The 24,643-nt window shown below is 38.4% G+C and overlaps 1 protein-coding gene across 3 annotated transcripts in view; it reads left to right on the top strand.

Annotated features, from left to right (window-relative positions):
- TMEM144 (transmembrane protein 144) overlaps nt 1-24,643 on the top strand; it is a 54,858-nt gene that overhangs the window by 19,243 nt on the left and 10,972 nt on the right. For all 3 annotated transcript variants that reach the window (XM_004040568.5, XM_063705621.1, XM_031010362.3), the window contains 6 exons: nt 13,188-13,269; nt 15,722-15,789; nt 17,811-17,929; nt 20,584-20,703; nt 21,801-21,898; nt 24,589-24,642. In XM_004040568.5, coding sequence (XP_004040616.3) covers nt 13,188-13,269; nt 15,722-15,789; nt 17,811-17,929; nt 20,584-20,703; nt 21,801-21,898; nt 24,589-24,642 — 541 coding nt within the window. The remainder of the gene's footprint in view (nt 1-13,187; nt 13,270-15,721; nt 15,790-17,810; nt 17,930-20,583; nt 20,704-21,800; nt 21,899-24,588; nt 24,643) is intronic.

Raw genomic sequence — 24,643 nt, forward strand, 5'->3', positions numbered from 1 at the left:
ATTCAAAAAAAGCATTCTGCTGGCTTCCTGATGCCCCTGGAGTAGCCACTGATTCTCTCTTCTATGTACTACTCACTTCCTATCTCACCTAGTTTCCACTTCCCTGTCTCCTCACTCACTCTTCTCAACCTAGCTAGACAGCTCCTCTTTCACCTGTGAGAACACATACTCTTTTGAATGCCCATGTTTGGTTGCATCTGTGTCTAGCTGTATGCACTCTACGAATAAGGGTGAAAATGACTTTGAATCTCTATATGGCAGTGTTCAGTCCATAAAACTTAACAGGAACTGGGTCACCTTAAATTCAGTCTTCTTTCCCCTCTGGATTCCATTTATATTCCCTGTCAGTTCTTCACATAATGGATAGTACTGCCTAGAAAGATTTTAGTACTTTTTTATTCTTCAGGGAAAGAACAGTATATCATTCCTTCAGCAATGATGGCTTTTCCCCAGGCACATTCAGGAACAATCTCTTTGTCATTGAAATGTTGCCTTAGAGAGTAGTCCCAGGCCAATTGGAGAAAAAGATAACATAAATTATTCTAAAATAGCAGATTCCTGACTTTTTTTGGTTAGAGGCAATTTTATGTATTTTGTATAATTCACACAGAATTCTAGCTCTGAATAGCTCTCTCAAAAACAATTTCTTTACACACCAAAATTGTAATATAGGATGGCTTAGTTTTGACTTAATGACAATTGAAGGCCAGTTTACCCAGTCTATCAGGCATTGTTTTCCTCCATATTTCTTCTTTATTTAGAAAAAGTACATTCTCTAAAATTGCAAATCAATTATTCATGTTCTACCACTTCCACCTATGTGGCCATGGGCAAATAACTTCAGTTCTCCAAGCTTTGGTTTCTTCATTTGTAAAGAGGGATAATAATAGCACCAACCTCATAAAGTATTTTGAGGGTTAAATGAAATAAAATATGTTTAGTGCTTCATATAGTGCTAATTACATGGTTAATGCTCTACATATTAGTTGCCATTACAATTATTTTATTAATAACATTTATGTTCAATTACTGTTTCCCTGTTGGGTATTTGTTGCCCAACTTTATGATACAGTAGGCAGTGCACCTGAGGAACCCTGTAGCTCAATTTGAACTTGGTCTGTAGCAGGGAAATTCAAGAACTCTTCCCATAGTGCATCTAGGCTCCCTTCTATGTTTCTCTGCTAAGAGGAATTTCTGGAATATGTCATTTCATTATTTTAACTCAGTTAAATCAGTTTGTTCTGAAGGGTATTCACTGAATAAACTTGGAGCTTCATGGTCCATGTTTCATGCACTTGAAATAGGATTGCATTCGTTTAGGATATTGCTTTTCTTTTTAAAATTAAAATTATTGCTTCTATCCTCTGTATAGTCTAATTTTTAAAGGTTGATTAATTTCTAGTCTTACATTTTCTTTATATGATATACAAAGTGTCTATCAGTCTGTATACAAAACCTCTCCAGGTATTTTAAACAGGAGAGGATTTAACACAGGGAATTGTTTACAAGACCCAGTTGAGCAAAAGAAGAAAGGTGGTGTCACCCATAACCCTGAAGTCCACACAATACTGCTGAATTGCCTCTGCCTGACCGACTGCTCCTGCTGAAACTACTGGAGGCACCACCAAAACATAATGTTTTCTCCCATCTTCTCAAATGATGCAAGTGCCTCCCCCTGGCAGAACCTAGCTGCCAATAAAGTTTGGGAAATGTAATTTTCAGTCTTCCATGCTCCATGGTTCAGGAGAGAGTATGTAAGGGCGAGAGCAGAGCTGACACCAAGAAACAATATTCAGAACACTCTGTTAAACATTTGCTTTCTTGAAGATCCAGGAGCCAGAGGTCTATAACAAGACCGATGTCCTTTTCAATTCAAATAATAATATGATTTGGATTATCTTTAAGGACATGCTCTCCCTTCTTTTGTCTTCTCATTTAACGTGCCTTCCCTGGAGGGTTATGTTTACTCCACAGCTTCATCTATTATTTTACCTTGTGAGGAAACCCAAATCATGGTTTCTAGCTGTCACCTTTCCTCAAGCCACAGCCCTTATTTCTAACTATGGACCAAACTACACATCTCTACACATACTCCACAGGTACCTCCTTTCAGTCTTATCTGAGATAACACACAGAAGGGAATGATGCTGATCAGCACTTTGCAAACGCTAAACCATTTGTTCCTTTCTCTTTGCCTTCAACATTTCCCAATCAGAATTACTTTTCTTACTGGACCCTTCCCTGCAAACTGGTTCCTCTTCCTGAGTTCTCTCTCTCCATGGAAGGCCACAGTCATTCAAATTCAAAACCTGTCATCTTTATTTTTTTCCCTTTATATGCTATGTCTATTCCTGTAAAAAAATTTTTGAATGTTTCACAAGTTCTTCCTCTGCTTTGCCTCGGTCCCATCCTACCTACCCACTTGTATACATGTGATTGTAAAAAATCTCACATCTAGTTTCCCTGGTTCCAGTCTTCCCTTTTGCCAGTATGGATAGTTGATATCTGCCCTACATCAGGGCATGTCATTGTCCTGTTTAAAAACCTTTGAATGTTCCCCACTGAATTCAGAATAAACTTGTCTCCTTAATCTGGCTTGTCCCTTACAGTACATCTATTCAGACAGTGTTTCTATACATGTTTCACCTTTCTCCCTGTATTGTGCATTCATTGACCCAGGATTACACCACACTCCAGACATCTCCCTCAGCCTTGAAAGCCTTTTCCTCAGCCTCCTTGGCCATCATTTAATATCATTTGAGATTGTTCCATCCCATGTGATGTTTTCTTGATTTTCTTCTCTCTAGTTAGACTCTTCCCCTAAACTACCAAAACTTTTTATGCTTCTTCCATTATTGAAACTATCAGAGTCTACTTTGTATTACTTACACAGTCCTCTTTATTCCTGAACTATGATTTCCTGAAGGACAAGGCCCATTATTTTCTATATACACCAGTCCTCCCACCATCACCATCAAACTTTCATATATAGTGTTTTACACATAATTGATGCTTAGTAAATGTTTGTTGACTTCAGTTGTCGGCATAACTGCACGTGCACACACACAATTTTTACTAAGTGTGTGATGCATGGGATTGCAAATCTAGGGAAGCTGGAAAGCTTGAAAATGTAAAGAAGAATCACTGGATAAAACATCAAGTTTCCTTTTAAATTACCTATGCCTTTGACGGCATTCATAGACTTTATCATGGAACTTTGTATTTGATGTACTGCACCAAGTTATTTTAAGTCTGTAGCCCAAAACACCTTGTGATTTATTCGGTTTTATGTTCATATACATAAAATAAATTTGATCACCTTCTCCTTACTTACTGCCACCCACTCCCTTGATGTAACTGACTGGGACTCTTCTTTCTGATTTACTTATTCTTATGACTAGCATTAGTTGCACAGGCTCAAAATCATTGTGTAGTCCTAATTTCTTTTTCATGCTCAGCACCCCGTCACCTATCCATTTGGTAATTAAGGCTTTCTCTTTACTAACATGTTTTCAGATTTTATTTTGTGCCAGAAGTACACTGAGAATTGTGTATGCATTCTCATTTGATTTTCATCACAGCTCTGTGATGAGTGTGTATCCCCATTTTTTAGATGAAAACTGTCAAGTCTCAGGGAGTGATTTGTTGGAGGGTTGTACACCTGTTTGAAGTAAAACAATCAAGAGCCTTATCTATAGTGTCCTTTTATTTATTTATTCATTTATCTTTTTGACTTTAAGTTCCAGGATACATGTGCAGAACATGCAGGATTGTTACATAGGTACATGTGTACCATGGTGGTTTGCTGCACCTATTGACCCATCCTTTAAGTTCCCTCCCCTTGCCCACCACCCCGCAACAGGCTGTGGTGTGTGTTGTTCCACTCCCTGTGTCCACGTATTCTCACTGTTTAACTCCAACTTATGAGTGAGAACATGCAGTGTTTGGTTTTCTGTTCCTATGTTAGTTTGCTGAGGATGATGGCTTCCAGCCTCATCCATGTCTCTGCAAAGGAGATGACCTCATTCCTCTTTATGGCTGCAAAGTATTCCATATACATGGTGTATATGTACCACACTTTCTTTATCCAGTCTATCATTGATGGGCATTTGGGTTGGTTTCATGACTTTGCTATCGTAAATAGTGCTGCAATAAGCATACGTGTGCATGTGTCTTTATAGTAGAATGATTTATATTCCTTTGGGTATATACCCAGTAATGGGATTGCTGGGTCAAATGGTATTTCTGGTTCTAGATCCTTGAGGAATCACCATACTGTCTTCCACAATGGTTGAACTAATTTATATTCCACCAACAGTGTAAAAGCATTCCTATTTCTCCACAGCTTCGCCAGCATCTATTGTTTCTCTCTTTTTTAATAATCGCCATTCTGACTGGCCTGAGATGGTATCTCATTGTGGTTTTGATTTGCATTTCTCTAATGATCAGTGATGTTGAGCTTTTTTCATGTTTGTTGGTCATGCAAATGTCTTCTTTGGGGAAGTGTCTGTTCATATCCTTTGCCCACTTTTTGATGGAGTTGTTTGTTTTCCTCTTGTAAATTTGTTTAAGTTCCTTGTAAATTCTGGATATTAAACCTTTGTCAGACAGGCAGATTGCAAAAAATTTCTCCCAGTCTGTAGGTTGCCTGTTCACTCTGATGATAGTTTCTTTTGCTGTGCAGAAGCTCTTTAGTTTAATTAGATCCCACTTGTGAGATCTTTAATCTTATGTTAAAAACTGTGGTCATGGGAGGCTCAGATGAGTCATAACACACATCAGGTTGGTCATTTCCTGGGCTACATACCTTGTATAGAATAACATTATACAAATAAGTTTTATTAGAGTTCTCGTACACTTATAATAACCGTAAAATAATAGGACCGTAGCAACCTTTCATCCTACCTCAGTGACTTGATGTATACACTGGGAACAGCCTTCGGTCTGAGGAAGGTCAGTTGAAGTCCTTACTATACAAGTCCAAATTTTAAGGAAAATGAGTTCTGCGATGAGTTTCCTCATGCTTCGGCCATGCATGGACCAGTCAGCTTCTGGGTGTGACTGGAGCAGGACTTGTCGTCTTCTTCAGAGTCATTTTGCAGGGGTTGGCGAAGCTGCTCTCATCCACGTACAGCTCCCAGTCTACTGATGTTTAAGGGTGGTCTCAGAGGTTGGGCCTATTAGGATAAACTGAGTCTAATACCTCTACACAGTTATGTTCAACTGGGCTCTCTAATACCGAGAGCAAGGTGGCAGGGTTTAGGGTGTTGTAAACTTCAATGGTTATGCGGGGATTTTCACAAAGCAAGCTTTGATATCTAGTTAGTCTAGCATTCATTGGCTAATAATGTCCTTTGGTATTTATTAAAGTCACCACAGCATGGGGGGACTTTATGTTTAGGTTTTGCCTAAGAGTTAGCTTATCTGCTTCTTGTGCTAACAGGGCCATTGCTGCTAGCGCCCTTAGACATGGGGGCCAGCCTTTGGAAACCCTGTCTAGTTGTTTTTTTTAGAGATAGGCCACTGGCCCTTGGCCAGGGCCCTACAGTCTGGGTTAAAACTCCAACTGCCATTTTTTTTCTGACACATAGGGTGTAAAGAGTTTTGTCAGCTCAGTTAGCCCCAGGGCTGGGGCTGACATGAGTTTTTCTTTTAACTCATGAAAAGCTTGTTGCTGTTGGTTGTAATAGATGTAGTTCATCTAATCTACATTTTTATTAACTGTCACCCACTAAAATATTGACTTAAATCCTGTAGCTATTTGATTTTAAGCTTTAAATTGATCTGGTATTCCTTGTGGGGCCCCAATTGCATCTAAATAGATGTGAGAGTTGAAAGACCTATAAGGGGCTTCTCTCACTTTACGATGTCTTATTTTTTTCTCCTTCTGGTTGATGAAATGCCAGGGTGAAAGGGATAGCCAAATGGACTAAAGCACAAGTGCCATGCTAGTTATTCGGCAGAGTGCCCAGTAAAGGTCCACCACAATACCACCACACATCCGTTCAGGGATGAACAAGGGCTGACTGATTGATAAGCTCTTGAAAATTCTTAAGCTCATCACATCCTTTCAGTTCTCTAAGGAATGCTGTTTCCTCCCTGTCGTGAGAGACACGAAGTGAATTTAGTGTTGGGAGAGGGAAGCTGGATGGCCCTCGGGGGCTGACCTGCAGGGTGCTGGACTTCGGGATATAGCAGAGAGAGCTTGGCATGACTTATTACTCCAGGCTATAGAATCCTGGAAAAGAGCTACCATGCAGCCTATGCCTGGTCGACTGGAGGACCACCTTAGTGGAGCGGGGGACAATCTGGGCCTCTGGCCTGCCATGTGCACAAGCATAACAATTGCTTTTGTTTAACGTGCAGATGGAATATTTGATCCATTTTAACCAGGCATTTGCATCTTGGTATCCTATCTTAATTGCTAAAGTTTGTTTTAAGTCTTTAACTTCTATGATCCTCTAGTAAAATGAATGTATGATTTTTATACCAGATAAGCTAAATTTTACCTTTATATTAGTGTGTTATTAATGTTAAACTTAATTTTAATAAAATCTTGTAGACATCCAATTTTTAATGTTTGAGCATAAGGTAAGATTTTATAGACTCTTTTTAATTTTTTATAATTTTTGCTAAACAGCAGGTTGGTGATTTAGGAAAAGCCTGCTATGCTTTTATTTTAATGGCCAGTTTACAGAAAAACTGGATGATACCTCTTTAACTTTAGCCAATGTTTACACACAGAATTTTCTTTCTAATTAACATTTTAAAACTTGATTAAACCTTTAAAACAAAATATACATATTTTTAACCTTTTAATGTAGGTAAAAATTTATATTTTTATGCCTTCTTATAATTCTTTTATCAAAAGTATATTTTATTTTCTTTATACACCTTGCACATAAACTGTTTTTTTTTGTTTTGTTTTTTGTTTTTGTTTTTGTTTTACATTCAGGAGGCCTAGCTACTTTTAAATTATACAACATTTCTTGCATAAATTCTTTTTTATAACATTTTTCTCTTTCACAACTTTTGCCGACAATCCTTTGACATGCTTTAACTTTCTGACTTATTACAAATATTTTTGTCTTTAAACAACCAGTTAATTTATTTCAGGGCAAGAATTTACCATATAATACTCTTTTTACATAAATCCCACCCCCCCCCCCTTTTTTCCTTTTCTTTTTCTTTTGAAGATGATAACTATTCTTTCTAAAGCGAACTTCTTTTATGTCTGTGGGCTAGGCTGTCTAAGGCCACAAGAATAGAAGTTAGTATAATACATGTTACACTGTTAACTTTTAGCAAACTTTACTTTTGTTGAAAACCTTGTAAGTTTGGGATTTTAATTATCCTTTGCTATTAATAAGACCTTGTTTTGTCCAAATTAATTTAGAATTGGTATAGATGGCTTTTTTTTTTTTCTAACAGAATAGCCTCATACCTTAAGATTTTTGAGTTAGTAAGCTGCTTTTTTGCTTTTTTGATTTAGGATAGTTCTGAACTGAACTAGTGAGGTGTGCTCACGATGAGGTTTCCTCTAAAAGTTATTTTTGTTTTATTTTTTTTCTGTTAACAAAGCAGTTGCCGCTACAGACTGAATGCATTTGGGCCATCCACGGGTTACTGGGTTAAGGATTTTTGATAGGAAGGCCTCAGTGCTTTCAGGATACGCCGTTGTTTACACTGACAATGAAGTGGTATTGGAGCATTATAGGGTTACAGAGAATACTTTCAATTATCAATTACAGGTTTTAAATTTACTTTGGCTTTTAAAGGAATAAGGTACACTGTTTTTTTTTTCTTAACTACTTATATATATCTCTCTTTCTCTCTTTATCTCTTCGACTTTGTCTCTCTCTCTTTGACTTTCCTTTTGCCTCTGTTTCTTCCTCTCTCTCTTCTCGCTTATTCTGCAGTTCTCTCAACCACTGTGGAGAGCTCTAAAACCAGCTCTCCAAGCGTCTATGTACAGAACCAGTAACCAAGCGTCTATGTACAGAAACTGGTCTGGGTGCCCTGGCTTTGCAGGTTACCTTGGGCCATGCCTTTGAAACAAGGGACCTGTCCAGGCTTCTTTCTGGTGGCCAACCTACCTTCAATGCTGGCCAGTCTACTTTACACAAAGTTTTAAGTTTTCCTGGTGTCATAGTACTCCATAGTCTCCTTTAAATCCTTTCTTGAAATTTTTCAATGTATTTCCTAGTAGGGTCAGCTTATCTGTGCCTGACCCATGCTTCTTCGAGGCAAAACACCATGCTCACACCACACGCACACCACAAAGCAAAGAACGGGTAAAAAGGCACACACACACTTTTGCAGTTTACACCAAACCAAAATCAAAACCAAAATCAGAGTATCCAGAAATCCAAGCCAGGTCAAAACCAAAACCAAAGTATCAAGCAATCCAAGTCAAGTCAAAAAGAAAAACCAAAGTGCCAGTAGAGGCACACTGTGGGTGATCAGGCCACGCTTCCACTCAAATGGAGTAGGCAAGTTCCCAAGACCAGTCCTGTCAAGTAATCAAACCAAGTCAAAACCAAAACCAAAATCAAAGTGCCGATAAAGGCATGCCATGGGTGATCAGGCCACGCTTCCACTCAAATAGAGTGGGCAAGTTCCCAAGACTGGTGCTGTCAAGCAATTCAAACCAAGTCAAAACCAAAACCAAAACTAAACCAAAGTGCCGATAAGGGCACGCCGTGGGTGATCAGGCCACGCTTCCACTCAAATGGATGGAGTAGGCAAGTTACAAAGACTAGTCTTACCAAGTTTCAGATGTCTGGACTCCAAGTACCAGTTCCTTCCCAGTATTCAGCCACTGCGTTGATCCTCCACAGGGGCCTGCCACACACTGCTCTGGCGAGGCATCCCACCGGGGCAAATGCCTACCCGGGAGCGCTCTCAGGATCCATGTCGCTTGGGCTGGTCGGAGTCCCTCGCAGGGATGTTCCACAGGGCAGGCTTAAGCCACCTAAGGAGCTGCATCGACCATCTGCCAATCACCTCGCTTCCCGGTCAGGGAACCAAGAAATGTAGCAGGAGGAGCCGCAGACAAAACTCCTCAGACACGGAGTTAAAGAAGGAAGTGGTTTATTCGGCCAGGAGCATGGGGCAAGACTCCTGTCTTAAGAGCCAAGCTCCCCAAGTGAGCAATTCCTGTCCCTTTTAAGGGCTCACAACTCTAAAGGGGTCCTCGTGAGAGGGTCGTGATGGATTGAGCAAGCAGGGGGTACTTGACTGGGGGCTGCATGCACCGGTAATCAGAACGAAACAGAACAGGACAGGGATTTTTACAGAGCCTTTCCATACAATGTCTGGAATCTATAGATAACATAACCGGTTAGGCCATTGGTCGATCTTTAACTACCAGGCTTACGTCAGGCAGGCCCAGGCCTGGTTTCAGGTCTGGTTCCTTGGTTTCGGGTCTGGTTCCTAGGCGCCGGGCTACCTGCCTTTAGTTTCGCTTCTCTTCCCTTTTCTGAGTATAAAACAATATGAAAAGGTCTGTCTCTCTTCTCTCAAGGTCACTCTTCTGTAGGGCTGCTGTGGTTTGCTGGGGGTACACTTCAGGGCCTATTCATCTGGTTTGCTCCCGCGCTTAGAGATGTCACTCAAGGAGGCTGAAGAACAGCAAAGATGGATGCCTTCTTCTTCATCTGGGATCTCTGACCCCAAGAGGCACCAACCTGATGCCAGTAGGATCATTCCTGTACAGGGTGCCTGACAACCCCTGTCAGAGGATCTCACCCAGTTGGGTGGCATGGGGAACAGGACCCATTTAAGGCAGCACTTTGACTGTCCCTTTTGGAGGGGGTGAGCTTCGCTGGGGGGAAAACCATTTATCTGGTCTATCCAGATTCCTCAGAACTACTGGAGGAAAGGCTAACTCTGCTGGTCTGCAGAGACCATGGCCAACCCTCCCGCTAAGAGAGGACCAGGGAGGCTAGGGTTCTGTCCCTGAGACTCAGGCTAGAGTTGTTGGAGCTCCTGCAGGGAGGCCCCGCCCAGTGAGAAAGGATGGGTCAGGGTCAGGCCTGAAGAGGTGCTCTGGCCACAGTCTGCCACAGACAGTGTGTTGGGCTTTAGGGAACACTTCTTGGCGATCAAGCTCTCCAGCCTCCCTGGCTCCGGCAGTGGAAAAGCATGGCCTGGAGCTATAGAGCTGGATGCTACCCTTCCCTCACCCAGGGAGCTTAGCGTGTTAGATGGTAATGAGTCCCAGTGCTGGCTGCTGCCCCTTCCCCAAGGAGCTCAGATGGCTTAGGCAGCAGGCAGCTACAGCTGTGGTACTGGTCACCCCTCCCTTCGGGAGCTCAGCAGTCTGAGGCAGATTCCAGCGGAGAGGCTGTTGAGAATCTGCATGGCTCTAGTGTTGGGACCCTAGGCCCCAGTGGCGTAGGTTTGCAAGTGGGATCTTCCAATCTGTAGGTTGCAAGTTCTGTGGAAAAAGCATGGTTTCCCCAGCTGGGTAGCATGCTCACTCACCAATTCCCTTGGCTGGGGTGTGGGGGTCCTGCAGCCCTGTGTGGCTCTCAGGTGGGCCACTAGACCACACTGCTTTTCCTTCCTGACCGTTATTCCGTCAGCCACCTAGTCAGTTCTGATGAGAGAATCTGGATACCTTGGTTGCCAGTGAAGGATTCACACACTAATTATCATTCTTTTTGATGTGAGCCTCTGATTGCTGCTGTTGCTAGTTGGCCATCTTGGTCCCACCCATCCTATCTGTAGCTTTCAAGTATTTTCTAACATATCATTCTGTATTGTTTATTAGAAAAACACACAGTTCTATACAGAGTAGAGGATTTTCGTTGTATAATTTTGAGAACAAAATGCCAATTGATGTCTAATATTAACCTTACATATATATATATATATATGCACACACAGAAATACACACATATTTACACAAATATGTGTGTGTAAATATATATATAATATATCTAAAACACACATATATGTAACTCATATATATTAGGCTTTACACATTCAATTTTACTACATGTTAAATATCTTGAGGACCCTGAAGGAGATATAAGATGTGGTTTCTACTGTAGGGGTGGAAAGGTGTGATAACTTTCTTCCCTATCATAAGGGTCATGGCTGACACTCCTATAATAAAAGACAGGTTGACAAGACAAAAACATAACAAATTTAATCAAAGTTCTGCATGACATGGGAACCTGAAGACCCAAAGACCCAGGGAAAAAACATCTGTTTTTCTGCTTAGATTTGAAGATTTGACAGCCATGTAGAAATGTAATTACACAAAGGGTATGATCTAATGGTAATAGACTGAGGGGAGAAACATAGCAAAACCCGCCTGTTCGGATTCTTCTTGGTCTCTTTGTATAGTATTTCTTCTTCTTTGATATACAGCAGGACCCCTCTGGAATGAGGGTCTTATGATCTAGACAAGGTAGGTCAGAGAATTTCTTTATAGCCAGCTCCTACACAGAACGTGGAGGGTTGGGGGTTGTTGGAGTAACTGATCTAGGTTTCATGGGTGGTTTTGAGGAAGAGGGATTCTAGTGTCCATAACTCATCTTGGAGAAGAGGAATTCTAATTTCTGTGGCCTGCTTTGTGGGAGAAAGGTGAGTGGAAGCCATCAAGGCATGAGGAAGTCAGAGAGAGACTTTCCTTCTGAGGCTGCTTCTGAGGCCTTCCAATCTCCTATAGTTCAAAGTACTCAGCACGCCAAAGTGCCGTAATTTGGGGTATCATTTTCTGACCCCAACATTGGCTTCTATTGAATTAGAAAATCTTTAGAGAAAAAAAGATTACATTGTGGCAAATGGTCTAGATTGTGTGGTAACTATTCTTAGTGTTGTGGGGATTCAAAGAGGAAGATTCAGTGAGGACTGGCCCAAGGGGAAGTTTTTTTTTAAACCACATTCAACACTTCAACTCTTCTTTAGTTTGGACAGGACAAAGAGTATCTAGGGTGTCCAGCTAGGGAAGAAAGAGAAGCAAGTGCAAGTCATTGTGAAAAATTGGGGAGGGGGGTTGGTAGACAGCTTGGAGCAGGGAGTGGTCAGGCAGAGAAGCCAATACGAGGATTTATGTTGAGATAGGTTGGATGGAACATAATGCAGAGAGCCATAAAAATCAAAAAGGAAAGTTAAATCTCATATGGAAAGGAATATGAAACTATTCATGTTTTAAAGCAAGTAAGAGATTGAACAAAGAAACCTAACTAAGGCATTTTAATTTTTACACAAAAGACAGCATATGATAGACACTCTTCTGTACCTAGCTACCTACCCTATTTCAGTGTCATATATGCTTTGAAAGCTTCTTATTTTGTTTGAAATGTTGAACCATGCAAATGTATTTTAAAAGTATTTCAAAAGAGATGTTAAAAGTATCCCAATGTTGTTCATTTTCTCAAGTTAATTTAATCTTTTGACACATTTTAACAAATTTGCATGGCTTAAAAGCCAAGAGTAAGTGAGGCATTTGTTGCAAAGATACAGGACATCAATAGTGTATTATGAGAGAGATGTTAAAGGGAAAAATGTCACTAGACTTAAATGTATGTTTTTATCTCTTAAACTATATCCTGGAGATCTTCCCATATCAGAGCATAGAGATCATCATTATTCCATTTTTACAGCTGCATAGTATTCCATTGCATGACCATGTAGGCCACCTCACCTGAGTTTGAGTGTACCTGTGTGAGTGGGCCTCTGGCAGGATTGGTAAGGTCAGAAGTGGACACACCGGTGGCCTCAGTAGATCACCCCAGATTCTCCTCTGTGTGAGTTATACAGTTCTGCACTTCTATCAGCAGTATCTAAGAGTATCTGTCCCCTAGCGTTTGTCCAACTGAGGATGTTCAACTTTTGAAGTTGGTCAATATAATAGCTAAGAAATATTATTTCAATGTAGTTTTCATTTGTGTTTCTTTTACAATGTGATTTCAAAGTTAAGGGAAAGATCTGATGTGGAAGGAAAGCTTATGAGTTTAGCCTTTAGCCTGTTGTAATTAAGGAAAATGAGAAACATCTAAGAGAATAGGAGTTCTGGCAAAATGGCAGGACCACTGAAGGGGCAATTTGAAAGTAATCATTGTATCATTAGGATCCGATTATTTAAGGTGTGTGTTTTTTTCTTAAAAATCAAGAAGCTTGATATAAACCAGTATTATCATAAATATCACTAAAATTTATTTTCCTTACAGTGCTTTCATATTTTTGTTCATCAAAAGTGAAATACCAAATAACACGTGTTCCATGGATACCACTCCATTAATAACAGAGCATGTGAGTATAGTATGAGACAACTTGATTTGAAACATAAAATTAAGATAAATGGATAATACATAAATTTTAAACACAGATGAAAAAGTGGTGTTTGCTCATCACTCCTGGCTATGTAAAATATCTTAGCTTTTTTATTATGGCTAGGTCTATGTAGCAATCAATCAATATTTCCACAGTTGAGCTTCTCAGCAAGCACACGGGTTTATTTATTTTGATTAACAGATCTCTACTAGGTGATATATATATAACCCCATTTTTGTAATGATTTAAAGATTCCTACAATAGAGGAACCCTAAATACTGTAGAGAAATGTGAAAATAACTTTAGAAAGGCAGAGGAAGGAGGTTTTGAAGTTGGTCCAGGGGAGAATAGACCATAGGAGGCCAAGAAAGGTAAGTGTAGTCTTATGAGAATAGGAACTGGTATCCCATTCTACCCGAAGTGAAAAACAGAAAATATGATAGGAGTCACTGTTTTGACCTTGAAGAATCTAAATCAGTCTGGAATAGTAAATCTGAATGAAATAGGAGCAACTTTTAAAAGGGACCTGATAAAGCGCAAGTGTCAGTAGCTACATATACAAAAGTGACTTCAGGGCAAAGCCTCATTGTCATGAACCCAGGCCCTAATCCTTCTCATCTCAAGAAATCTCTCCTGTCTGCCCTGGGCCAGTGCTATCCAGCTGCCCTCTGAATCCAGCACTCCTCAACCCCAGTGGGGTATTGCCCCTTGGCAGGGTGCTTATTTACCCCTTACTTCAAAATTAATCTTTTCTCCTTTCCTTCTTCCCATATCAAAACTTTTATCAACTAAAACCTTAGTTAAATTGACACTAAAGTTGAATAGTAATTAGCTTAAGTGTAAAGAGAAGAGGTTTATTAATCCACAGGCATCTCTAATCAGGGAAATGTTTCAGGGAGAAGGGAGGAGTTGGCTTTGGGAAAGCGTTCCTTGCCCGCTTCAGGGATCCAGACACTTCCTGCCCAACCATCCTCCAAAACAATGGAACAAAATAATAAAATAAATGCAGCTTGGTAAAAGATACACAGTAGGCTAACTGCCTGAGATTTTTCTAGGCAATAAGCTTAAAGATCCATAAACAGTATGATTGATGGGTACAGAACCATGCATCATGAGCTCCTTATGATGAAAGAAACCGTTATTGCCAAAGGAAAACTTGACTTAGCACATGACAAAGAATTCAAATCTACTTTCTTGTCTCTTACAAAAATAATAGGATTATAACATCAAGAACACTTCAGTTGGCCAGGTGTGGTGGCTCATGCCCGTAATCCCAGCACTGTGGGAGGTCAAGGTGGGCAGATCACCTGAGGTCAGGAGTTCAAGACCAGCCTGTCCAACATGGTGAAACTCTATCTCTACTAAGAATACAAAAAAAAAAAAAATGAGCTGGGTGTGGTGGCACACACCTGTAATCCCAGCTACTTGGGAGGCTGAGGCAGGAGAATCACTTGAACCTGGGAGGAGGAGGTTGCAGTGAGTCAAGATCACACCACTGCACTCCAGCCTGGGCAACAAGAATGTAACTCCATCTCAAAAAAAAAAAAACAAAAAAACACTTCGGCTATAGTATTATAATATGCCCCCCTTATCCACAGGGGATATGTTCCAAGACACCCAAGGAATGCCTGAAACCACAGATAGTACCAAACCTATATATAGTATGTCTTTGTATCTGATCACTAAGACAGCTACTAAGTGACTCGGGGGCAGGCAGTGTATACGATATGAATAGCCTGGACAAAGGGATCATTCACGTTCCAGGTGAGATGGAGAAGGACGATGCAGGGTTTCATCACACTATTCAGAACAGTGTGAAATTGAAAACTTATGAATTATTCATTTCCAGAATTTTTCATTTAATATCTTTGGACTACGTTGACAGTGGGTAACTGAAACCACAGAAAGTGAAAGTACAGATAAGGGAGGGGTACTGTAATTCCATAGTAGAAATATGAATTTGCTCATAATTTTTCCTGACTTAGAATATCAGCCTAATATTGAAACATGGCTTGGAATGTTTTATTAACTAATTTAGTAAAAAAAACAAATCAGTATAAGAAATGCTCATTGATCTTAAGCATTCCATAGGAGGAGAGTCTAATTTCCTTACAGATTATGCAGACCATTAAAATATGCAAATGAAACACGAGATAATAAGTTTTACTAGTTTTTATAGGTGTATCACAATAGCCACATATTAAATGTGAGAATTTGAAATGGAGGACTTGCCAACTGCCAAGTCATCCTAAATGAAAGAGGAAACAATTAGAAACAGTTGAGTTTAGAGATATCAGAATGCATAGGTGACATGTTTATTATATTTTAAAGCATGTTTGAAAGAGAAGAGAAAAGCACTAGAAATATTGTCACCAGTGTGATTATCAATTGAATGTTCTTTTGTTTTAATTTGGGCCAATGTTTTCAATAGGTGATCAACACAACCCAAGACCCCTGTTCCTGGGTGGATAAACTTTCTACAGTACACCACCGCATAGTGTAAGGAGAGGTTACTTCTTTGCTCTATTACTCTGTTTCATATTTGGTTAAAGCAGGGTTTACCAGCATGAAGTAATGTTCATCTGAGTTCAAGAAGAAAATAGTAATGCAAGCTTTGACTTCTATCTCCATGCGGCGAGGTTTTTTTGTCCCCAGCTGAATTTTAGGTACAGATGCCCTTGAGCTCAACTGCTTTGAGTAATTACTAAATCATTGCATTTATCTCCAAATGATAAGTAGATAATAAAAGCAACCTAATTTTGCATGACTTGTGTAGCTAAAGTAAAAGAGGTAGTAATGTGACCAACCTGCTCTCAGCAGTCATAGTCAGATTAGGCAATAAACTTGTCTAGCACTGCACCACCCAGGATGCCCACCCTGCTCTGGGAATCCCCACACTCCTGTGTTTAGACAGTTATATAATTCCAGACATTCATTGTCAAATATAGTGGAACATTCTGTGTCTGTGTGGGTCCTACTCCCTCTATCTCCATAAGAACTCAGAGAGTTGGGCTCAACATCAGCCCCTCTACTTTAGGGTGTTTTTTTTGTGGTTGTTCTGTTTTTTGGACTTCCAAATAAATATGAAAATACACACTAGTATATAGTTTGCATTTTACATTTGATGGCTGCTTTAAACTTCATGTGGTGACACCTTTTGACTCAAGAATATAAAGCCTTCTTTTTGATAGTGTATATGCTATGTTTACAGGGGGAAAGAGCAGCACCTGACACAGAGTAGATACTCAATAAATATTTGAATAATTTGAATGAATGAAAGAATAACAAACAACATTTGGAAGAAATAAATATGTTGCTGGTTTTGCATCAGAATAAAACCAATCTTTCAAACAAAAAATTTTTTCAAATATTTTTTTCACAAAGCCTCCCCTTCATTAAGATATTTGTTAAGAAAAATATGTTAGTTGTCTTGTAATTAGCTAGGCTTAGTCTATTAGTCTTGTCTGCGTTTGGGATGCTCCACGGCTATGAAGTCCAGACCTCATGTGACACAGGGATTTCCAGGATGAGTAGAACATGTTGCCAAGGTGGTCTTGTGAATTTCTACAGGCTCATGTTACTTATAGTACTGTTTAAATTGACTGATTTAATTTTTAAGCTTTGGAGGGAATTGTTTTTGCCTACAACTGTTTTCTGTTTGGAAGGGTTTTTTGTGTGATTTTTTTGTTTTTTTTTAGAGACAAGGTCTCACTCTGTCGCCTGGGCTGGAGTGCAGTGGCAAAGTGCTGGGATTATAGGCGAAAGCCACCACGCCTGGCCTGTTTTCTGTTTTCTGTCATCGTCCTTTGTGTTGGCTTCAAGGAACTGTTCCAAAATATGAATCACCTCCCCCTACAATCATTGGAAATGCTTGCTTCATGCAGATATGGCCCAAGTCTGGGGAGTCCGCCTGACTCCAGTGCTGAAAATGAAACATTTTCTTTTTTATAAAAAGGAATGTTTTGTCTGAAATACCCAGATTATTTAATTAAATCAGCACTTCTTCTTGACCATGGCATTGTCAACTAAGGCATAGGCAAGTTCGTGGATTTCAATAGTTGTTTTCAACAAAAATGCATTTAGTACTTAGTCTGTCCTAGTTCTGTGCTGGATAGCATGGCCTGTTAAAATTTTTAAAAAATCATAAAGCATGGTGTCAGTATATAGATATCTCAATTTAATTAGAGTGCCAAGTTTATTTATGTAGACTGTACAATATAACTGTAGCAATATTCTCATCTATGTAATGACAACTTACAATTATAATCCATTTTAATTTCTATAAATCATGTACTTCTAAAATTAGACACTGGTGGACTGAAGCTGTCCTTCTAGTCCTGATGCCACTTTAATACTACAGGGTATTTCTGTGACTTCCGCCAGTCACAGAGCTTGAGATAAATGGATGGTTTTTGCTTGTTAGTGATTTGCCTTTTGAAGCATGTTTATGATTCCATTTGTGCGTTTGTCAGAAATACTGCTTTGAGCCAAGATTAATAGTGATTTATTTGTTTTGTAAGGGGCTGCAGTCTTGCAGTGATATCTGGAGTACTCTATGGATCTACATTTGTGCCAATCATCTACATCAAGGACCACAGCAAAAGAAATGATAGTATATATGCAGGGGCAAGCCAATATGGTGAGAATAAAAAGTTATCTTACTTTATTAATATCTATTTTTTATGAATATAAAAAGAATTGTGATAATAGTAAATATTGATGGGTCGATTTGATCTTTCTTTGTCCTTGTAAGTGGCGAATTAGAAAGGCATTGAACACCAAAAATAATAAAGGATTGAGTACTTTCATATGATCTTTAACATACAAATGCAACCAACTTTAGTCAGGACTCTTTTCAACTACTTGGATCTCAACACATGGTTTCTGACTTTCCAGTAAGATATGGAAATTATTTTCCAGTTAGATGATCTCTGGAAATATGTATACTTCTGCTCTTTTAAAAAGGCTAAAGTGTAGTACATAGTACTTTAAAATGAGGTAAAGGTTAATGTATAGCCTACTTGGTCAGAGGATATTATTTTTAAAGTACAGAGTCATGCACTGGAAGGCCCAATGTAATACTTCCTGTTAATATCTCAGTTTCCATTGACAGAATTAATCTCCCAAGAGTAAGCTCAATACTGTATGCAATAGCCTTGTACAGGTTCAAAAGGAGATGAAAGTGTTTACTTTGGGGATCTACTAATTATGTTGAAGCATGGCTTACAACCATGAAATGATAAGAGAATAAGATCATTCATAAAATAAAGTTCTAAATCAGATGGCACAGAAAATTAATGTGACCTCTGTTCAGATAAAGGAGAATTTGGAGGGCAAAAGTCGTGAGGGAAAGATTGTTAAAGAAGTTGAGATTTGAACTCAACTTTAACAGAATGGATAGACTGAGTAGATGCCATAATTTCCATCTTCCTTTTTATAGTTAGCCCCATGTATATTACTCAAACCTTTTACTGACTTCTGTCTTCCTTTTGTTAAAATTTTATACAAATACTTTTTTGCATTTTTACAAAAAGATAAAAATTAATAAAAATAGAATAACATAGAATAAATTAAAACAAGGTCTCACTAAAGAAAGAAAAACAAGAATGGGTATATAAAAGGAACCAGAAACGAATCTAAAAACTTTATACTACATTTGTATACTTGCTAGAAAGGAGGCATAAATTTGGCTCTTAGAGTCCTTGTAGGCACAAGGGAAATCAGATCAGTCTCATGATTCAATGAGCACAAGATAAAAACAACTAATTGTTCAGGAGCACAGATGTTCTTGGTACAGGGACATAATAAACAGTGTCCTCACCAATCTCTACACAAAGAGAACAATGGCTTCTTAGGGATCTTGCTTGTGACAACTCTGAATGTAATGTGATGGGAACACTTTATCCCAGTTTATTCAAAAATAATTAGGGGGGATTATTTTTATTTCATTTATTTAACAACACATATGTAATATGTGCTCTGTCCTAAGTATTTTACAAATACTCAGTTAATTCTCATAGCAACTAATACCCTTTCTTTGTTTTACGATTGAGAAAATTAAGACAGAGACATGAGATGATTTGTCCAAGTCCCAAAGTTAGTGAGTATTGAAATGAGGATTTGCACCCAGGTGGTCCATGCTTTTAATCACTGTATTTTGCTTTCTTTTGTGGTGGTCCATATACAGATGTATTGCCCTTACATGATCCAGAAATAGGATTTAAGACTTAGTGCAACAGACAAACTCTCTGTCAAACTTTTCTTCCTAAACATGGCCACTCATCTTTGTCAAAATTTTAGGGGACAGAAACATTGAGTCCAACATGGCTTTCCCAGCCAAGAACCTGTAGTGCACCCATCTGTGTGGCCACAGTCCCATCTGCTTAAACAGTCAGTGGAGTTGGGATTTTTCCGAGATTGGGCCACCATCATGTGATATTAACTCCCTCATGTACTTAGTTTTATAATCAACAATTGAATAAAGCCCTCTCTGGATTAACTTCCTGAACAGCCTTCTGTACAGCTGTCATCTGCAACAGAGATGCTGGTCTCCAGATTGATCAATGGATCCTATAAAATTAGCACCCCCAATTTTTTTCATTCACATTCTCACTGTGGTCAACCTGAGGATTTGCTATAATTGCTATTGTCATTAGTAAAATTAGGCCTGAGTGCCTATTTTTAAAAGGGAGGTATTAACATCGTAGTTACATAATTCATTGTTTCTTATTTAGCTTTACCAGATGATCATAAAAACTAGCCTTTAGTTTTGATTATAGTAACTAATTTACTACTTAATGTATCTAGATTTTAAATATATTAATTAAAATTCTATATGAACAGCATGTAGAAAACTAGGATGATTAAATATAATTAATGGGTTTTTTTTTTTTTTTTTGAGAGAGAGTCTCACTCTGTTGCCCAGGCTGGAGTGCGGTGGCATGATCTCTGCTCACTTCAAGCTCCACCTCCCAGGTTCACACCATTCTCCTGCCTCAGCCTCCCAGGTAGCTGGGACTGCAGGTGCCTGCCACCACACCTGGCTAATTTTTTGTATTTTTAGTAAAGGCAGGGTTTCACCGCGTTAGCCAGGACAGTCTCGATCTCCTGACCTCGTGATCCACCCGGCTCCGCCTCCCAAAGTGCTAGGATTACAGGTGTGAGCCACTGCGCTCTGCCTAATTAATGGTTTATTTGCCTTTAAGGTTAATTCTGGTGAGTTTATTTTCAGAAATCTAAATATATCTGGAATGATTAAAATGGTGTTTGAGAGTTTTTAATCTCTATTTTCAGATTTAGACTATGTTTTTGCGCACTTCAGTGGCATCTTTCTTACAAGTACTGTCTACTTTCTGGCCTACTGCATAGCCATGAAAAATAGTCCTAAACTATATCCTGAAGCAGTCCTACCAGGTAAGAATATGTACTACAGATCTTCTTACTATATGAAAGTGTTATCTACAACTCATTTAACTTGAATAAGTTTCTTCTGGAAACAAAGCCATCCTCTGTGTGTATATGTGGTGTGTGTGTGTCTGTTGTGTGTGTGTGTGTGTGTGCATGTTCATTCCCCCTAATTACTTTTGCCCAGTTCACCACCAAATATAAAGTATTTTAAATCCTTGAAACTGAATATGAAATGTTGGCCATTATTACAGAACCTAAAACTTAAACAATAAATCTACTAATAAGATATTTTCCTGTGCCAAACATCTTCTGTATTGATCATCATTCTTTACTATTTCTTTTTCACTATCTAAAGGTTCATATATCAACAAATAGGAATATGCAGTAACTTGGGAAAACAGTTTCTACAAAATGTAAGAAGAGATCGTGATGACTTCAAAAAAGACATGTTAAACATACATGCTTTTGGACTTCATTCATTAGGCATTGATCTTTTTTAAAAATCTCATTTAGGAGTTTATTATGATTCAATTTGGAATGTAGGTCCACAAGTAAAATTTTTTAAAGGCAAAAATAAAGCATAAGTCAGAGACTTATTCTAATGCCTAACAGATTTATGCTAAAGAATGCCACCGTGTAGAAAATGCTAGAATACTGAATGCCTAGCTAAAGTACTGTGAAAGTTTTAGCTGGTATTTTTACTTGAATACTACAGGTTTGTTTTTTTTTTTCTTAGCCGTAGCATCACTCTGATCCACTTTATTAATATCTATGGTTTACGGTAAATGGTATTTGCAGAGAATGTTCGGGTTCAGTATGTCCCCTAGTCCCCTTTTCATCACCCAGTCTCTACCTCTTTTACTACTATGGGTACTTTAATGCTGATAATGTGAAAGCATTGATCACTCTACCCATAGCAGGCAAGAGTAGAGAAATTACTTGGCTCTAAAATAACAATAAAACACAGCTCAAAATTCCATGTTGGCCAACAACATTGATTGGAATGCATTTATATGTGCACTTTGATATTCCTGTTGTAGCTCAGTGTGAGTTCTTCAGGAGAGGAACATGGTCTGCAAATGTGCGTTGTCTTTGTATTTCAGGATTCCTGTCAGGAGTACTTTGGGCTATAGCTACCTGCTGTTGGTTCATAGCAAATCACTCTCTGAGTGCTGTGGTCAGTTTTCCAATAATCACTGCTGTAAGTAGCTGAACTGTTTTTCCTAATTTTCATTTTATAAATGTAAACCCAATTTTTCTGAAGCACTCTTAGGGCATCGCTAAAGACTGTCATGGAGTTTGATTTTTTCGGAATACAATTAATGGATTCAGATAGATAAACTGACCCTCTTGAATCTTCATGTGCTTGATTGCTAAGGAACATTTCTCACCTCATTTTAGCAGGGCTGTTACTCCTTAATCTTTAATATCCTTGCAGTTTTTGGTTTGATTGGTTTATCTAATGTAATTTTAGCAACATTGTAATTTGCTATTGATAACTATTATTCTCTCCTTATATAAAAGTTTATAAATATGGGACCTCTTAAAGGGAACATTGAAAAACAAATAAACAATATCCTTCACAAAACTTTTATAGTAGACAGACAGTTGGTTTTTCTACCATTGTTTCTTGTTTTGAGTTAGAATAAAGACTGAGGACAAAATGAAAGCCTAATTCAAAGGAAATAAACCACTGAAGTAGGTGAGTGTGGGCAGAGGATCAGTGAAAGTGGTCACTGTGGCTTTTGGCGACCTGCCCATCACAGAGATTATTCTTGAAAAACTGTAATGGAAGCAGAGCCTTCTCACTCACCAGGCGTAACTTTCTTACCTTGTGCGCTTGGTGCTTGTTATCTGGGAAGGACAGGTATTTGGAGTTGGTGAGGGAGTAGGTCCCTATTGCTACCAGGCCCTTGCTTGGTTTTATTTTAGTCACTTTATCCAAGGACAACCTTATCTACACACAGAAAAGATTTAGTCCCTACCCTCAACAATCTTACATTCTTCATTATTTTATTTTTTTGGTAGGGCTAGATTTTTAAAACTTTTTTAAACTTAAAATTTCAAACGAACCTATCACCTAGTTTCAACAATTATGAATATGGTCAGTCAATTTTATCAGAATACATTTTAAATATCCCAGTAGTGCTGTTCTTCTCAGGTATACATATTCCCATAGTTATATATCCAGTGGTAACTAGACTGAGTTCCTTGAAAGTAGTATCCACTTTGTTTATTAGCAAATAACATTCCATTAAAAAGCTAAAAAAAAAAGAAAGAAAGAAAGAAAAAAGTCACCTAGCAGGGGCTGTTACCTCTGCTCCATGTCTTCCTTGATAATTCTAAACTGAATCAGCTTAATCTTAAGATAGGAGCGAGTTCACTTCGTTTTCAAAGGCTGATTTACACCTAACTTACATTAGTTTACAGAAGGAAAATATACAATCCAAATTACCAAAACTGTTGTATCTCCTATGAAGATGTCCTTCCTATTTGGCTCTCCTTGGCCTGAATCAAAGAGTCAGTACATACTTTGACCTATGCTTGCATTACTTTTACCAAAGCACCCTTCCTATAACCACACTACTCACGATAACTCTTAGGCCATGCCTAAACTCATATTTAGAAAACAATCAGACAAGAATCTTCAAAGGTCAATGATACCTTGTGGTATTGTCCTGTACCATGTTCTCTGAAGGGAAATGGATTTTCAGATAAAAATTCTTGAGTGATTAGCATAACATTAATATGGTATCCTCTGTTGTATTGTTTCCTCTCATTCTGTTGAAAGTCAGTGTGGGTTGCCTAAAAGACCCATATGCTTCTTGTTTGATTTGGATTTTGAGGCTTAGGAACTTACATCATTGATAAAAGGCAGTTCCTTTGACCTATTTCTCTGGCTCTTTTGATGTTGACTTTCCAGATACTGATAAACAGAGAGGAGTGTATTTTTTTTGTTTCACTTACATACCAAGAGTGGAATCAAACTTCATTGACTCAGTCCTTTTGACAGTTGGAGTAATGGTAGGGGAAAAACATTTTGGAATCTATTTGAAACTCTTTCAGAGTTTCTCGGAGTTTGAAGAGCAATCATAAAAATGCTGATACAATACACCTTCTCCACAAAGACCACACTTATCCCGCATACCAATTTTCTTCCTTCTCAGCTAAGAAGAATTACCACCAAACTTGAACAGCTTAAAGTTTATAAATTGCAGAACCATTCCTTTTTTTCACCTGTTTCTTCTCATTTCCTCTGTCCTGTATTATTTCATTCTTTTCTTTGTCTCCTGCCCAGAAACCCCTATTGTTTTTCCTTACACGTTTATTTTAATCTTCCCATAAACCTTTTTTTAGCATTCATTGGTGTTTAATGTTAGCCAGACTTGATTGCTCTGTAGTAATATCAGTTAAAAAAATTTTTAAAGCACGAGCTACTTGCGCATGTACATTATCTGTTAGGCCAAAAAGAATATGCCAAAATTTCTTCAGTTACAAGATTGTCTCATGCCAAAGAAAGTTAGAAGCTTGTGCACACTTTTTCTTATTAATCCCATTTCTAGTATCCTGAGGAACTAGGCCAATGGAAAAAATAAGCTATGTGCTTATAAAAATAATTTATGTCAAATATATTAAAGTATTATGTGGCACAAAATATTATAGCATCATCAAAATAATAAAAATGAAGACCATGAAGAAAAGAAAATGAAAAAAAGTCTTCATTTTTTCACTTAATATCACCTAAAGTTTAGCTTAGTGTGGAGTTAGGGTTGATATTATGGGTAGTTTTCCCTGAAAATATGTTTATACTGTCTCTAACTTACTATATTTATATAGAATCTAGTCATAGGTAAATATCCAATTTAATTAAAATTTATATTTTTATTTAAGGGTCCAGGATTTATAGCTGCAATGTGGGGTATCTTCATGTTTAAGGAAATAAAGG

This window comes from Gorilla gorilla, chromosome 3 (assembly GCF_029281585.2).
Source record: "Gorilla gorilla gorilla isolate KB3781 chromosome 3, NHGRI_mGorGor1-v2.1_pri, whole genome shotgun sequence".
Taxonomy (NCBI): domain Eukaryota; kingdom Metazoa; phylum Chordata; class Mammalia; order Primates; family Hominidae; genus Gorilla; species Gorilla gorilla.